General features: G+C 39.3%; 1 protein-coding gene across 5 annotated transcripts in view; it reads right to left on the reverse strand.

Annotated features, from left to right (window-relative positions):
• The window catches only part of ppp2r5cb (protein phosphatase 2, regulatory subunit B', gamma b), a 29806-nt gene that overhangs the window by 4998 nt on the left and 6083 nt on the right, over window positions 1-18725 (reverse strand). For 3 of the 5 annotated variants that reach the window (XM_059356180.1, XM_059356181.1, XM_059356179.1), the window contains exons 4-10: window positions 6024-6223; window positions 1682-1792; window positions 1484-1576; window positions 1238-1368; window positions 1078-1137; window positions 728-836; window positions 545-598 (exon numbers count right to left, since the gene is read on the reverse strand). In XM_059356180.1, the coding sequence (XP_059212163.1) occupies window positions 545-598; window positions 728-836; window positions 1078-1137; window positions 1238-1368; window positions 1484-1576; window positions 1682-1792; window positions 6024-6223 (758 nt within the window). Of the gene's footprint in view, window positions 1-544; window positions 599-727; window positions 837-1077; window positions 1138-1237; window positions 1369-1483; window positions 1577-1681; window positions 1793-6023; window positions 6224-12093; window positions 12264-18725 lie in introns of those variants that run through there. The other 2 variants (XM_059356182.1, XM_059356183.1) reach the window with 2 other exon arrangements.

Consider the following 18725-nt stretch of genomic DNA (forward strand, 5'->3'; position numbering starts at 1 on the left):
AAGAATGAATGGACAACTGATCAGTCCAACTAAAGCCCCTTTCAGACGCCTCTGTGATGTTTCGCCTTCAATCTGAACGTGCCAGAGGCATGATGGGGGAGCCAGGTGATCCGGCACTGTATGAGCTTGTTACGGCATTTTGTGGCACTCTGAAAGGGGCTTAATAATCGGTTGATGAAGTGTGGTAAGAACTACCATTAAAAAAAAATAGACCCAGAGAGATAAAGCACAAATAGCTGCATGTATACTGTGTTTGTACAGAACTTTATTTGTTGTGCGAGACTAAGGACCTTTTAATCCACTAAATTTAGCTTAAGTTTGTCTTCCTTTGTCACTCATACTGAAATCACAGAGGCAAAATAAAAAGGCAACATAAAAAAAAATAATGTGTGAATTTTACTGCACAAAAACAATAAAACCAGGCACTATAGTAAATAAAAAATCAAATTGTAATGAAGCAAAGTAAAGAATTGTCAAAATCAGACTTCAGCTAATTCAATCAACAATATTAACTACATAACAACATTAATAAATCATGTCTTACCGGTTCTGTGAGGGTGCTATCCTTCTCTAAGAACTGTACCACACAGTAGGCCAGCTAAGACAGGAAGACAACATAATGTTACCGCTGAATACAAAACGGGAGGATTGTAAACATTTTTATTATAAGGTTTTGTTAATAAAAGAGCGAAGCATAACACAATATAAAGACTGACAAAGTGGTTACCTGTGGGTGATATACACTAAGAGACTTGACTTTGTGCAAAGGCAGCAGAACTTTCAGCAGGAAAATCTTGTGCTCTTCTTTCAATGGTAACGCAAATCCATTGATTATGCTGTAAGTGTAAAGATGGTTGTTAGAAAAATAAAAGCTAGAGTTGTACTTAAGACTTCAAAGAAGTTCAGACACAACAGAAAGATGAAACAAAGGAGATACTTATATGAATCAATATGAATGTAGCCATTTAATCAAACCAATACTAAAAACCGTATTCGAAATGAACCAAAAACAAAACAACACCCTGAAGCATAAACATGAAGAAAGTTTGATGAGTGCACCTCTCAAAGATATCTTACCTGCCTAATATTTCCAGTAATTCTGCTATTCCATTATGATGTTCAGTCTCATAAATGAACCTGGAAAAAAGCAAACATGGTGAACCATTTAAAAAAAAAAAATACACTCCATTAGTCACAAACACGGCATGTCACTAATGTTCCTAATGCAATGACTCACCTATAAAATATGTTATTAATGTGTTTCCTAATGTACGCTCGCAGGCCCAGGAACTTGCCATAGATGCGATGAAGAGTGGTTTTTAAAAAATCTCTTTCCCTGGGGTCTTCACTGTCAAACAGATCTAAGAGCTGTGCAACATTAAAAAGGTTACTGAGACACTGAGAGAAAATGCAACTGAGCAACAAGTACACTCAATGATCCAATGCTATTCGTTATTTATAACTTATATCATTATGTGCTCACCTGCATTACAAACTTCTGGTCAATATACTTTTTGGCTATGTTTGGTTGAAAGTCAGGTGACTCTAAGAAGCGTAGGAAGAACTCATAGACGAGCTGTGGAAAGAAGAGCAGAGGTTAAAAGATGTGACAGTTACAGCTGTGTGGTTTTACTCACATTCATTTACAGTGTGTGTGTGCATATGTGTGTGTCCTGTGCACCTGTAGATGCGGCCACGCAGCCTCTAGCGTGGGCTCATCTTCCTCTGGGTCAAACTCAGCACCCGTGGGGTTGGATGATGGCGGCAACGTCCTGAACATATTCACAGAAAACTACGTGGAGAAAAAAAATCAGAACACAAAGTCAGTTGAACAATCGAGTGAAAAATAAGCATTCAGTCAGAAAATACCGTGTTTCAACTACTGACATATAGGGCTGGGCGATATGGCCCTAAAAGAATATCACGATATTTCAGGCTATTTTTGCGATAACGATATTCTATATAATATATAATATAATAATAATAATACTTAAAAATATATAGAAAATATGATTTTTTTTTAGTCTGTATAAATACATAAAAATCTAAAATGTAGTGTGAAGTGCAAATCTCAACAGTTGCCAAATACTAAAAAATTTACTCTTGACTCTTGAGTATGAGAAAATAATAAAATTAACCATTTAGGGGTTCCCGGGGCAAATTTTAATGACATTTTGTAAAGGAGAATAAAGGTTCTTGTATATGTTTTATTTAAGGCATCTTATTTTGACGGTCTTCTTGTAAGTTCTGTGGTGGATTCTGTTAACACACTGTGCTCTTATTTTGAAAGCTGCGTGTGTTTAGCGACAGAGAGTAAGTAGCTTTTTGTGATTAAAACAACTTTAATTGTTAGCTAATGTTAGCTTGTGGCTAACGAAATGCATAATGCAGCAGTGTGTTTGGAGGGCAGCTCAGTATAGTCAGTTGTGTACGTGTCAACCTTACACCACTACATCAAGAAGTAGGAATGTTGCCAATATCATGATATGCATTTTTTTTTAACCATAAAAAAAATATATCGATATTATCGTGAACGATACGATATGGCACACCCCTACTGACATATTATATTAACTACAGATTCAATCAGTTTAGTTTATAAAACAAATACAAAAATATTAAAATGACATAATTGGCCATAACAAGAAGTGCCGATACCCTAAATGTGCATTGCCCTATCATCACCTTTTATGTTGCATTTAGCCTTACATATAACCAGGGTGAAAGAATAACACTCGCTATTGTCAAACCCAAGCAAACATTAGCTCTGGCTGTTTCATTTGTCTACCCTACCAACCACTTTGCCAACCAATGATTGAGTGCTTGCTTCTTAAACACACCTGACAGCTGAAATAATGAATCTGATGGGGAACTTGTGAATCCATCAGCGACAGTATTTGACAAGCAAACAGTAACTCGTCCCATAAAATCACAACAACTCAATAGGTTGTTAGGGAAGTTGACTGCTATGTATCGAAGGGTTAAAACAAGGCTTTTAATTGCCATTTGTCATTTGAAAACTAACTAAAACAGTGAGATATGCTGGTTACACCCACGGTGTAAAAAGGAACGCTTCCGCAAATCATTCTTTCCAGCTGCCATAAGACTGTACAACACCAACACAACCTGACATTTTGCATAAATCTGCACTCTGCACATTTCTCCACTTAAATTTGCACTAAGTTGTATATAGTATATTATTACTATTATTATTATTGTATATTTGTATATTGTTAAATGTCTTTTCTTAAATTGTTTATTTTTTATCTTTATCTTAATTGTGTGAAACTTTGCGGCTGTAACAAAGAAATTTCCCCACTGTGGGATTAATAAAGTCAAATCTGAATCTGAATCTATTTTACTGCGCAGATCGCAGGAAAAACACGTTAAAACAAACACTTGTACAATGTTACACAAGCTCTGCAAACTGGTCAGGTTTAATTTTGCTTTTGAGAAAAGCTGTCCAATGAAAACTAAAGCCAAAAATCACTTTCTTTCAGTACTCCACCTAATGCCCCAAACTGTTCCAAGAGACAAGTCAATAGAAAGAGTGTTTTTGAATGCAGATATGTTATTCCATCCTCTTAATGTGCCCTAAAAATGTTAAATTAGAAAAAGTTGTGTTTTCTTTATGAGAAAAAGAATGAATGGAATTGTGGACTGATGGTTGAATATTCCCTATTGTGTTTGTCTGAGATAGCAGCCTGTTTCACTTGTTATTCCCCAAGCTGGGAAGCGTCCATCTATTTTCTTTCAGGGTCTATTCTCACTTACAAGACAGCACACTTAGACAGTCCCTCCAGAGTGCAGTCGACCAGAGGTCAAAACACACTCACTCACCATCGTGTTTATATTCTCAGCAGAAACCATTTCTTACTTCCCCAGAGGATGGGACTAATGGAACAACCACTGTCGTGTCATCCAAAGGTCTGCCAAAATATTGTTCTAAAGCTCGAACACCGAGGCATCAAACAGAACAAGGGGCTTTTGGAGGAAATCATATACAGCCTTAACATAAGAATACACTCTTTATGGCTAAAAAAGGAGTTTGTCGTGTCAATCTGTGTACTTTGATGATGAAAGCCATCAGTGGACTTCAAAGAGTTCTTGTCTTTAAGGGGGCAGAGGAAAGGAGCCATCAGGAATAAGAGTACATTTTCATGCAGATTTGGAAGCTCTGTTGCATTTTCTGCAGCACTGATCAAATGAAGCCACGACAAGGAGGATGGGGGGAAATTTGCACCTTGATCATGAGCAGTTTACCATGTGGCATTGAGGCAGGGCTTTGATTAAAATCAAAGGCTTTTGAATTTGGCTTGGGAAAGCAAACCCGGCACCATGAACACATCCGGGCCACGACATGTCTAATAAATATACAGTAGTAGTGACCTCGTGTGTGTGTGTGTGTGTGTTAACTTTCTTGGCCATCTTTAGACAAACACCACAAAGTGACCACTTGAGGGAAGCAAAATAAATGGTCCACTTAATGGCTTACCAATGATTTAAAGGTTGAGTTGGGTTTATGTGACACAGAACTTTGGGGTCAAATTGAGGTCATATATGTTCACGTGACTTTTCTATGACTCATGAGGAGCCAAAAAACAAAGATGAAATACATCCAAAACAAGTACTGCTGGCAGCGAGGTAGAAACCACAGCGCACTGTAGAGAAATGAGTCCACGTGAAAACAAAGAGCTATGTTCTTAACAACAAGCAGATCCTTATACAGCGGTTAATGGGACATAAAAGCTACATTCATTTGAGTCAGGTGACTTTTTAAGGTCACATGCATGAGTGATATACAGCTGAGCCTTATTCACAAATATGTATCATAGAACTTTACGGACAATGAAAGAAAATCCTTCTCACCCTAGTGTGACATGACAACTCTAGAACATGTAACAGTTAGTAGGCGTTTTCAGACCAGACGAAGTGGTAAACCCCCATTTTTATTGTCTTGCAAGAATAAGGAATGATTGTAGTTCTTAGAATGGCATTTGAGTAACTTTTTTAGCTCCTATTCACAATGAAAGGCCTGTTGATGTTCCTCCTCAAAGACTAAAAACATGTCAGTAAGTCTGTATGTGTTGCGATTTTTTTTTTTTTTTTTTTTACAAATAAAGCTTTTCTAAAAACTCACTGCCTCACTCTACATGTAACATTAAAAATAACTCTCCAAATTTAAAAAGGCAAACCTAAAAAAAAAAGGAAAGGAGATGTTATTTCGTAAAAAAAAAAAGAAAAAAAAAAAAGTAGGACATTTAGCTATGCATTTTTTGTAACTTCGCCTCAAAGTAGCTTCAAAGCAACATCCATCCTGTATCAGCACAGAAGAGGCCACATTATGAAGGAAATGAAAATACCACATTCTCTGTCGGGCCGATAACATAAGCAACCGATTTGCCCTATATATGGGAACTTTCAGTCTGGAGTTTAAAAAAATGTACAGTAGTCACAGAGCCAATATGATAACATAAACAGATAGTAAATAAACAATACCAAGCAGAAAGACAAAACTTTAGTCCACAAAATACAGTACAGGCCAAAAGTTTGGACGCATCTTCTCATTCAATGTTTTTCCTTTATTTTCATGACTATTGACATTGTAAATTCCTCAAAACTATTAATGAACACATGTGGAATTATGTACTTAACAAAAAAGTGTGAAATAACTGAAAACATGTCTTATATTCTAGTAAGCAAAGGGTGGTTACTTTGAGGAATCTAAAATACAAGACATGTTTTCAGTTATTTCACACTTTTTTTGTTAAGTACATAATTCCATATGTGTTTATTCATAGTTTTGATGCCTTCAGTGAGAATCTACAATGTAAATAGTCATGAAAATAAAGAAAAACGCATTGAATGAGATGGGTGTGTCCAAACTTTTGGCCTGTACTGTAAGTCCACTGTGGACCAACTAAAACCATAAGTTCTTGGACAAGTCATATACTTTGACATTCTCCACATTTTTTCAATAACCTTCATATGAATGAAATATCCAAGTGTGTTTAAATACTGACCATGTGAACCACCTCTGGGTAGATGGGTTCGGTGATGACGTTCCTGTTGTGCGTGATGTACTCCACCATCTCGCTTATCGCCGCCCGTTTCACCTCCTTCCATTTCAGGTCACTCAGTGGGTCGGAGACAAAATCGAAGAGGACGCAGCACTGCCGCAACTTCTGAATGAAGAGCTTCTCCTGCTCCGCTGGGGGAACATCTGCAAGACAGAAAGGGAAGGAAAGTAAGAATTAACAGATCTGATAGTGTGTGGCTGGATCTCACCTTTAACCCATTGAGGCCTGAAAAATCGCTGGGCAATTTTAAAATAAGCCTCTAATTTTCTGGAAATTCTGGAAAAAAAAGTGTCAACTCTTCTACTAAATAATAGATTTTTCAGCCTCTGTAGCAGATAGAAATGAAATTCAAAAAGGTATTTGAGAGCTTATACAAATACTACAAAACGACGTATCCGCTTTCCAGGCGTCAATGGGTTAAAACAACTACAAGGAGTTATTTACCATCTCAATTTAATACTGATGTTGCTATATGGCACTGGTTCAGATTATGAAAAATCAGACAAAATTATTTACAGGACACAGACTGGAGGAGTCTGTTTACATTTTCCCAGGCAAGGTTTGGCAGTGAAAATGCGGTTAAAAGTAGGCAGAAGGAGATTTTTCTTTAGAGAATTTTATTTTTCAGGTTATATTTTGTGATTATGGCCGATACTGCGGCAGGAGGAGACACCCATGGGAACACTAACGCTTCGGTTCAGGAGGACACCAAAATAAACACAAGTCTCTTGTAGTTGCTGTATCTGGGAAATTGTCCCCCATGCTACCAGGTCTGTCTCAGAACAACATCTTAGTTGCTTAACAATCACTGTTGAACTACCATGTTGATCCTACTGTCATCATCATAAAATAAAAGTGTAAGACTGTTTAAGTTAGATGCTTGACTAGAGCAATCCAAAACTAGACTAAATCCCCTCCCTCATCAAGGCAAGGCAAGGCAAGGCAAGTTTATTTATATAGCACAATTCGGACACAGGGACATTCAAAGTGCTTTACAGGGGCAAGATTAAAATACATAAAACACATTAGAAGACATTTAAAAGCGAATTTAAAAAAAATAAATGTATAAAACATTTAAGAGCGAATGAATAAAAATTACAGGTTAAAATGGAAACAGAAAAGTCTTCAGACTTGATTTAAAAGAGCTGAGAGTTGCAGCAGACCTCAAGTTCTCTGGGAGTTTGTTCCAGAGATTTGGTGCATAAAAACTAAACGCTGCTTCTCCTTGTTTAGTCCTAACTCTGGGGACTGTAAGTAGACCCGTCCCAGACCACCTAAGGGCTCTGGACGGCTCATAACGTATCAGCAGATCGGTAATATATTTTGGCCCTAGACCATTTAGGGCTTTATAAACCAACATTAATATTTTGAAATCAATTCTTTGAGTGACAGGAAGCCAGTGTAAAGACCTCAGAACTGGGGTGATGTGATCCAATTTTTTGGTCCTGGTGAGTACTCGAGCAGCAGCGTTCTGAATTAGCTGAAGCTGTCTGATAGATTTTTTTGGAAGCCCTGCAAGGACACTGTTACAGTAGTCAAGTCTACTAAAGATAAATGCATGGACAAGTTTTTCTAAATCTTGCTGAGACATAAGCCCTTTAATTCTTGATATTCTTGATATCAGTATAGTCATGTATACCAAGGCTTACTAACAGAGAGTTACTCAGGTTCAGGCTCAGTCCAGCTGTATTTTGCTACTGTGACGTTCATGTGGTGACATGTAGACACTTCATTAAAGACTTCATAAATCAATAATTCATCCGTTTAAAGACAGTGCCACCACTACATCAATGATGCAGAGGCTCTACATCTGCCTCCAGGAATATTGAGCCACACCTGTCTGTGTATAATCATTAATTTGCCATTTAAAAATCATTTCACGTTTTGTAGCTAGTGCACGCTCACTGCCAATGAGCCACTCTCCATTCTGAGCCAGCATGCATGCATTATCACCATATAACAGCTGCCTCGAATAAATCAATGACTGCTGCTTGCTAAACATAATATGCTATCAAATAACCATTTTATTAAATAAGTGAATAACTGTTCGAATGTTGCACCAAAAATGTATGTTTTGAGCTCATGTTAAAATCAACATCCCCCTAATACTCTGAGGCTGTGCCAGAAGCTAGCACAGGAGCTGAATGCAGAATCACCAAGGATTTCTGTACTGCACTTTGGAACTGTTACAAGTCTGCTCCCAGAGGACCTGAAGGGCTTTCCCAACTCGCACACCAAAAATATTTCTGACTTGCAAGGAATAAGGCCATGGAGTGCTTCATAAACCACTAAAATAACTTTAGAACTATGCTAAAAATATAAGTACCATTGCAGGGATTTGGAAATGTGTCCTCCTTCTGGTTCATGTCAGTACTCAGGCAGCACAGTTCAGGACATACAGCTTTTTGGGAAGCCCAGAAAGGACACTATAACTTTAATCTATGTATTAGTCAATAGTAATAATATACTGTGCCATGATGTATGTAATAAGGGAATAACTATTTTGATTTCAAACTGACAAAATGTCAGTAGCAGTTCCCCCTGCAAGTCATTTGACCACAGTTAGTCAGATTCCCAAGCTACAAAAAGGCCCCTGAAACCACAATGAAGTGCAACGGTGGCCATTCATTTTCATCCAACATGGGGATTAGAGACTGAAACAAAAGGTCATCCTATAAAACCTACCCATAGGGCAGCATTATTCTTTTCGTCACAGACTGTGATTTATGAGTCAGTCTTGTCTCCCCATCAACAATCTACATGTGTACCGTGCATCACCATGGTGACCACAGGCAGAGAAAAGGACTTTGGACCAGGGGTCGACTGCTGCTAATCAAAGATGCATGCAGGCTGCTACCGCTGTGACAATGGAATCATATGCTGCTCATTTGTTGAGCCTATCAGCTGAAGCAAAGAGACGTGTCAGCTCAACTGGCCTTTTAATGCAGTAAAGTGTGACCTGGCTATGGTGAGATGCCATGCAATGTCTATAGAAAGCTACTGCATTCGTTTGATTCTACAAACAAACTAAAAGTTGGGGATGGTTTAACTTTTGGCGACAAATTGCAGCCAGAGGGCACCGGCAGCCAATCAGAAAGCAGAGGCCTGTGACTTCTGAGACATGCCGACAAAGAATTTCTTCCCACTTGAAAGACATAAACACACCTCCAGGCCGCAGAAATATTTAATTATATGTGTGTGTTTTCAGTGTAAAACATGAATGTTGCCAACTGGGAGTCAAGAGAGCAACCAACACTCAGTCGACACTTTCTTAAAGGATAAAAATGTAAATGTAAAAAGGAGAAAAGTAAAAGTACTCCACTATGATTCATATTTTGTTTAACATGGGTTTCAAAACAACCCCAGGTTGAGAAAAGGTCTCAGATATGTATGACAGATTAAAATAACACTTACAGCACCTTACAGAAACATGTTCTGACACGAACAGCTTGTGAATGCGTTGTAAGCTTACATTGCAACCACGTACTTGCATCACAACAAGTATCGGCATGAAGAAAACAAATGTGCAATATGCAAATCGAAAGCGACCCCACCCTTTACTACTACAACGAATTCCAGCACATACAGTGCATGTGTTTACCACAAATACCAAATACACAGAAAATAAGTCCATACCAATTCAATGGAACTGCGGAACTATGACTAACTTGCACATTCTCTTAACAGGAAATAGATACATGACATCACGTAAATCATCTCTACATACACGGTTGTGGCTCAGATATGCATGACACAGAAAAAGGCTTTAGTCTCGCTAAGGCACATTTTGTATCCATTTGTTTAAGGAAGCAGTCAATGTTGTGGCACTGGTGCAAACATTAGAGGTGATACTTAATTAACACTTTAATATAATTACCAAGTCAATTCTAAGAGATCCAGTAGTGTGGGTTGTGCACACTCCCACACAGGCTAGAACCTGAACCTGGGACTGACAGCACCAACAGGCGGACTTTCCCTACACCTCCACACTTCTGAGTCACAGTGGCACAGCTGATATTCAACACATAGCATGAAAAGCAGGTACCTGCGAGCTACCTGTAAAAGCAATGTGAGCAAATGTCTTCTTTTCTGTGCATGTACCTTATTTACTTATTTCTCAAACCAAAATTCTTCTGTGCTATATTTCTCTTATGAGGTCACGAGTTAAAACGTATTTACAACTTGGGTTTCCTGAGGCGGGGGCCGAGGCTTCATACATCTTGTTTTTTAGAGAGTATATCCGCCTTTAGGGCTTGCTTGTACAGCACAGTACTTTGGAACAAGCAGTGCAGCCAACTGATTACAAAACACTTTTAAGTCTATATTCAGACACAGTATAGAATAGTGACAAGTCTGTAAGTAGCTCTGCAGTAACACCATACCTCATTCCCTCAATCCAAACTACTTGCCACAAACAGGATCTAATCAACCACATCAAAAGGTCACACAGCTGGCAATTTGCTTCACCCCTGAGCTTTGGCTACCACATCCGTGAAGAACCCTAATGGGGATCTGTTTTATGTTTCAACGCTGTGTTTATGTAAGCCCTAGCTGAGTATATTCTTTTGTTCTGTCTTCCTTTCCAACTAGCTGCCACTGAGTCAAAATATAACTTTTCTGGGGAAAACTTTCTGTGTCCATTAATGCATTTCCCTGCCTCCTCTTTAGCAGATGCAATACGTACAAAAATAGTGCAGAATTTTTGGACACTGAAGAGGAAAAGACATAACGTTAATGTGTCGCTTTAACTTAGGCATCCCCAAATTAACACCTGGGTAGCTAAGTGTTTATAGAAGTCTTAAACAGCATGTGTTCATATTTAACAAGTTATTTCAGGTTGTATTAATTACTACCTGAAAGGCTGGTGCTTATTACTAATGAGCTGGAACACAGGTCCACCTCATCTCATCAACCCCTGAGTACCCAAAGGTCTACCAGCTCCTGTTACACAACAGCACTAGGGTTTCTGAACAAGCCTAAAATATTAAGAGACATGCTGTGCGACTGCAGACTTCACACACAGGCCTCTCTGCATGGATGGGCAACTAACCTTTGCTCATCTAAAGTCTCCAGCGTGCACACAGGAAACCAGTCATGGACACAAATTGCTTCCAAGTACATATCTCTAATCCCACGATGTCTACTGGTGAGTGGACCGTTAAATAAACTTCCACCAAATACTTTGTACACCTTCTGTGACAATGCAAACATAAAGCCGTGTAGCTTATGTGTAAATATGCAGCTACAACTGCCTGGATGATTTTAAGCATCATGAGGTTATTTTTTACAACCGTGCAAGTCACAACATGACACCAACATGCCACCTATAGTAGCACATGCCTGCATTATTAGGCTGCACGTTAAACATAATGTGCCAAACCGGTTTCTGGAAAAACATTGGAAAGAACATAATGTATGAGCTCTAATTTAGAGGTAGTCTCTGCACTGATCTAGAGTCAGTTTCTGTCTTCCCTGCTCAACACTTGCTGTGGGTCCTTGCTTCACACTTGTCTGACTAGACAGTGACTCTATAGCCAAGTGGAGATTCAGCAACAACAAGAAGAGCATTTTAACTTTCCAACCTGCACGTGTGACACCAGATACTAAAAGAATACAGACGCACACACTGACAACAAGCTTTGACCTCACTTCCTATGACATCAGCAGTCTTGGTGGGGGATGGGAGACTCAAAACTAGCACTCCTTCTCACTCTCTCTCACCCTCCCTCTCTGACTGAAGCTAGGCTATGCAATGTCTTGGCAAAACCCTTCCTCGTTGACATACAAACACAATCCCCTGCTTCCTTTTCCAAAAACACTCATGCCACTAACACCATGGGGAGAAATGCTCACAGTCTCTTGCAGCAACTTTTAGAAAAGTCATCTGACACAAATCTTCTACAAAATCAAAAATTAGCAGCTGCAGTTGCTAAATGGCAACAACATTCTTGCCCATCTCCCCTTGAAACACACAAACACAGAACAGCAGAGGAGGCAAATTTCCTGTTCTCACCTCTAAAATGCATGAGGGCCACAGGCTGGAAAGGCCCATTGGTGCTCGGTGCATCCAGAACCATCCCACTGGCAGTTCTAGTGCATGCCAACATCAGTGAGCTGAGACAGGAGACAGGGGAGAAGAGGGCAGCTCGGGCTAAGGCGAGGAGCCAGCCTCCATTTTAGCACGAACACTCGGAGCAGAAAATGAAGCTCCCCTGCTGCTGGAGGGAACCAGCTAGTTAGTGATGTCATCCCCCACTGCAGCTGCCCGGTTGGCTGGCTGCAATCACATGGCCTGGCTGTCAGAATAAATAAACATGAGGGAAGGGATTGGCTAGTGGGCTGAGGGGGAAGGGGTGGGACTGTTGCTGTGATTGGAGCGAGTGCAGCTACATCTGTCAAGAGTTTTACAGCACAAACTACAGATCTGCAACCAGTTTAGCCTATTTTGTTATTCAAATACCAGAATGAGGCAAGGAAATACACATTCCTTTCTAACATGTGGGCTGTTTGTAAGAGCCAGAGGAGGGGTTAGGTGACACTTCTAATTTCTCATTCACAGCTTAACACCCAACAACCAACCCAATACCACAACTGACAGAACAAATTACAACACTTTGTGCAAAAAGTTCAATACATTGAAACGACACACCTGAAACCACAAGTGTTAAGCATGCACGCCACAGGGCATGTTAGACAGTTTTTTCTATGCAAAACAGCTACAAGAGGTAGCATCAACTAACAGCAGAGGTTTGTACGAGACAAGAGACAATCTAACACTGTTTGTCAGATAAAAGCCCTTTCATGTGCGTGCTGTCTTTGTGTGTATGCGTGAGTTTTTGCATGACAGATGGCACTCCAGGAGCACAGCCTGAGCCCAGGTGTATGTGACACAGAAACAGGAAGGCAGGAAGTCTCAATGCGAGCAACACAGGATGTGCATGTGCAGAGAGCAGCACTGTCTGTCTCAGCAGCGCTGGGGACAAAACCCGGCACTGTAAAGCTGTGCAGGAAAGGGCAAAGCTACAGTGACACAGACACTTAAACACACAGAGATCATTCTCACAAAATGTATTGAAACAAGCCTTGCAAATACACAATCACTCTCCATTTCATACATTGCCCTATAAAATCATGTAACCATTTCACCTTATTAGGTTGAAAGGTCAATTCATAGTGTGCAGTGCATGCATCGTTAAACACATATCCTGACATATACAATCACTAATGTGTACTGCAATGATTTTAACTAATGCTTTTGCAGCCCAGAGTAAGCAAAAACAACAAAAAACATTCAGTCTAAACTGCAGGAAAAGTAATTTCCTGTGCAATCCGACTTTGCTTACCCAACAAGGATTAGCATTTTATAACCAGATTTGCACCAACAAAGAGAATTCACTCACATTTTCTATGTAAAATGTAATGCTTGTGTATAGCACACTAACCTTTGTGTAGGTGTCCTATTTGTTAAGTACAAAGCCTTACAACTGACACATCATTTCTTATATAAAAGTACAAATAACTAATTACTTACATTCATGCTGAGTTTTTCTCTATTTGCTATTTCTGTGCAAGGAAAGTTATACTTTGTTGCATGTAGAAAATGCAATTCATATCAGTTTTTTCACATGCCAAAAAAGTAAGCCACTGAATAATTATTTGTTGCTTATAATTTTTCTTGGTCGCAATAAAAATACACTTTTATATAATATATTTGGGGTTTCCAGTTTCATAATGAAGCTAGTGTGTTTTAGGGCAAGCACCCAAAATGTCTCTAATTACTTTTTATAATACATGTGTATCATTATTCGCAGAGCCCAATTATTCTAACAATGTGACACAGCTCCTCCCTGTGGCGCTGTACTTTTGCTTTTGAGGTGCAAAATGTGGTTCAAGTCAGGATGTCACATTTGGCTCCAGCCCCTGAGTTTGTGGTCTGATTGCGTGTGCTTGTTAGGTTCTTGTCACCTGCTGAGCAGTGTGGTTTGTGTTCAACTAAATTTGACTGCTGAGAACAGTATACAAGTTTCTTCTTGCTTGATTTTTTACAGCTGGCTTCTTGTTTGACTAATGTTTACTTTTGCTACGCAGGCTCGAAACTGTAATCTTAACCATCTATGTTTGTCAGCAACGTACGAAACCGTTAATGTCTAAAATTAGGCTACACTGGGGAAAAAAGAGGGAAAGAATTCATATCCAGCATAATGATCTAGTCTCCAAACACAATTGCAGCAGTGGGACAGAGCTGCAACATCATGTCTGGCTGCTTCTAATATATACAATAATGGGGTATTTCAGCAGCAGGGCCTCGTCTGAGTGTATAAAGGGCTCTTTCTTGCCATTCAGTTCCCTAGTCATGGGGCAGTCTCCCATCAGAAGACCTGTTGTTCTGACCAAGACAACGTCAAACGCACCCTCTTGTTACAAATGCTCTCCAAATGCTCGTTTGGCACATGCATTCATGAGCTTGAGCTTTTTGCTGTGTCTGTGCTATTTCTGGCAGTGGCAAGAGAGTGAACTTGTGTGAGGCACCATGAGTCTGGTCCTGGACGGGATGGAGAGTGTGCTCGTTTGTGTTCTAAATCCATCACTGATAGCAGCAGGTCGGCCTAAAATACACAGTTGAGTGGTTCATTTACAGATCTGCTGATGCTGATCTTCAATGTCATGGTTCTGTTAAACGCTTAAGGCGAAATCTATTTGGAGAAACAGAGCCATCAACACAGCTGAGGCTCTTTTAACAGTAGCTGAACTTAATTTTCCCCTTAAGCAGCTTCCAGTGATAGAAACACAGGATCCTAAATCAATTCTCATTAATCTGCTTGCTCTAATTCTTATGGAGAGTGATCTGTTCAAGTAAGTGATGTCATGTTCATTATGCTGCTCTGTACTACCTAGTACTACTAACTTAAGGGACAAACGGGTCATGTTCTCAGCTGCAGTATATTGGTATTATTTTGGGATACGTGCAAGCACAAACGTAGACCTAGTACATGCTAAGTAGGAACACCTGATGCTGCATGACTGCAAGCGGAATACACTCAGTAGAAATCACCACAAATACTGCCTCTAAACCGGTGTTAGCTAACTGAGGAACATTTGGTCATAAACATCCAGAAGTTGATCATTTACTTTTGTCGGCTGTTGAAAAGGGGGTTGGTCTGTCTCAACGGTTGTGTGTGTCTGTAAAAATACTGTATATGATTACAGTTTAAATACATTGCAGCTCATTGTGGACTAAAGGGCTATTGTTTACAAACACCATTATTAACTCTACATTATGCCAGATTGTAGAATACTAGTGTCTGATTGGCTGTGGTGCCATTGATCTCTGTTTCTGACTAGTGTGATCCAATACAGATTTACAATAACCCCAGAGTGCTGCAAAATCTAAAAGTTAAATTGTACTGAAAAAACATAGACATCATCATTTTGGAAAATATGCAAAGTTTGATCCAACAAAACATTCTGCTTCAATACGTACTTATTGGCATTTAGCTTTCTCAAAAACATGAGGCCAAACTCCTGTATTAACAGGGCATTCTAGCATCCACCTAAAATGTATCTATGTTGATGAAAATGGTGAGTTATATTCATTTAATAAGAATGAATTATTAAAAAAAAAAAACTAATTTTATCCAAATGATTACTTTATTTAAATTAAGTATTTAATTTTAGATTTTTTAAGGCTGATTACATCATTAAATATAAAGACAAACATGCAGGGCTTTATTTGAAAACCTTAATAGAAGTGTCCAAAAGACACTTTAGTATAGCCCTACAGTCTATGATAGTTTGTTTTTACATTTATTTCAGATTTAAACTGACAGTTGTACCATGACTCTCTAACATGCTCTAATTTCCTTCCTCTGTAGGTCAAGCAATAACGTGTTTCACTGGAGACACTATTCCTTCAGCATTTGCATTTCTTCACTTACTCAAGGCCTTTTTCTTAAAATAACTTGCATGAGAGTAGATTCCTGCCAAATCATTTTGAGGTGTTTATTTACAGCTTCAACAGCATGATCACATCTCGTGAGTTATGTTTTTATGGAAGATGTTAAACCAGGGAAATCTCTTTCAAGAGGTGCTGGGAGTCTTTTCCTCTACCACCTGCTGGAGTGGGAGAGGAAACCCTTCCCTGAAACCTGCCTTGCCCTTTTGCATCCTGCTTTTAAGTATCTGCCCACAAAATAAATATATCTGCATTCAGTGTGCATTCACCTCAAACTTTTCTATCTTGCAAGACACTAAAACTTTAAGTTTTACCCTGGCTGTTGATTAAACAAGATAATAACAAAAACAAACATAAAGAGTTTTACAAAGAATGGAACAACATTAAGCATTCTTCTCCAATTTGTTTGACCCTTTTGTTTTTCCTGCATGGCTATAAGGAGTAGGTTATATTACATCCTGACAATTAAAGAGTTTGTTCAAATTAACCAACACTTTGGTAACAGTAATATTTGACACTCTAACCAGCAGATGGTGACAAACCCTACGAGACAGACGCTTCATTCAGGAAAGAGCATGCTTTAAAGGGGAACACATACAGAGGCAACAACTGTTGTTATTCTGTGCTTTTTTTGCAAGGATGTTTACGCTTGAAACAAGACCACAATGAAATAAACAGGAATGTTTAAAGCTTACAATCTGCAGGCAAAACGATCTCCGGTAAACATTTATCTAAAACACAAATTTCCTGATTTGTGTACTTTGGAAAAGCTATACAAAACAGGCTAGCCCTATCAGATGGGATCTAACATGAAACGCTGAAACTACTATGTGTAAATGCTTGCGCAGGTTAAATGCACTCTGGAGTCACAACAAGCACATTGGGTTTGAGGCTAGTTCGTGGCCTCAACCTTATGGCTCTGCGGGACAGGCTCTCAGACATGTGTTTCCATCGGGAGGTGGTGAACATGCCTGGAATGAAAACAGGCCAAGCGAGGAGCCTGTTTGGACAGGACTGTATGATAACATCTACCGGGCCACTGTGGGATAATGTTTTGCAGAATGTTATCGAAGCTCCCATTGGGGCTGTGGGAACTGTGCAGCTTTAATCAGAAATTAAGTTAAGCCTAATGGATTCTTGACACAGTACAAGGGTAATGGGGAACTGAGATAAAGAAACAGGTACATTTTATGATAGAATCAACTCTACTGTGTGTCCATTAAGTCACAAAACACAAAAGACTGAATTGTAAACAAATGGCACAGAGTCACACGACAGCTGCTGTAGCCTTTAGTCACAGATAGTAACTCCACTTTGTCCTATTAGCCAAGTCTTCCAAAGAGAGAAATAACATTTGTGAATTCTCTCTGAAAAGGAATGCTGCCTTTGCTCTACTGCGCTGCACTGAGGGACTCACAACAAGTAGGGTATTCTGACTTTTAAAAAAGCAAAACAAAAGGCATTCTTTTTTCACTGTTTCTGAAGAATAAATCACATCAATTATATTATTTTAGTGGCTAAAACCAAAGTCTTGCTTCAGAGAAGTCATTTCTCTTAGTATCTCAATTTTATATCACAACAGTAAAACAGTGAGATTATATTTGATACTATTTAGGTTATCACAGTCCTGTAGACTTTGTCATTGCTGTAAAGCTGACCATCAGAGCATTATTACAGCAATAAACAATTATCTATGTAAAGATATAGTGTAATGATGGTGTCCTGACCAGAAAATAATGTCACGATCCCTCTGTGTGCGTTTTAATCTGAGTTTCTATTTTGACAACAAACAACAATTTTTTTTGGGCTAGCCGGTCTGGCCGCATGTGCATGTGAGACCCTGTGTGTGTGTGTGTGTGTCCCACTCGGGGACACTGCACTGCTCTCATACGGTGGTTCTCGCTGATGACACCTTCCCAATCCCAACCCACGGTGCTGTCACCACTGTTGCTGTTTTTAGGACTGTTTGCCGTGGTGGTAGCACTGTCGCTGCTAACTGGCTCAGCCACGGCCTTGTTGGGAGCTGTGTGCAGGCAATCGATATGCCCTGAATTCAGTACAGCCACTATGAACAATTCAAATATAAAAAGAAAAAAACATCTGTCTTTGACAGGAGATGTAATATTCTACCTGTCCACTTAAACACCTCCAATGTCTAATCTCTAAGAGCTATACTTTGCTTCTGAAATGTATAATAGTGAAGGGATACTGCTACTGCCTTTTCCCTGCCTTGGATTTTTTTTTCTGTTTCCCAGACATAGAACTATTACAACACTGTGTTAGGCAATAATAAGCAACCTTTTATGCATCCCACAGAGTAACTGACTCTCTTGCTGTCAGTCTTATTCCCACCATCATTTGCAAAATCTGTTTCTTTAAAAGATGTTTATTTGTACCCGTACATAATGACCTATAATGGATTTCTGGCTGTTTGTTGTCAGTGCACTGCCAGGTTATATAATTATTGTGATGGGAGAAGGTAGAGGACATCATTGTTGTGTGTATTCATGCATGCATACACAGAAACATGCATAGATAGCATGCCCACAGGCTTAACAGCACTGCCCACTCCTTGCTTTTCCATCTGGTGCTGTGCTGGCACTGATTTTAGACATTAAAGTAAACATCAATATACATCTGCAAAAAAACCCTCTAATTTCTCTTCTACACGGGGAGGAAGAGAGAAGGAATAG

This window comes from Centropristis striata, chromosome 18, assembly GCF_030273125.1.
Source record: "Centropristis striata isolate RG_2023a ecotype Rhode Island chromosome 18, C.striata_1.0, whole genome shotgun sequence".
Taxonomy (NCBI): domain Eukaryota; kingdom Metazoa; phylum Chordata; class Actinopteri; order Perciformes; family Serranidae; genus Centropristis; species Centropristis striata.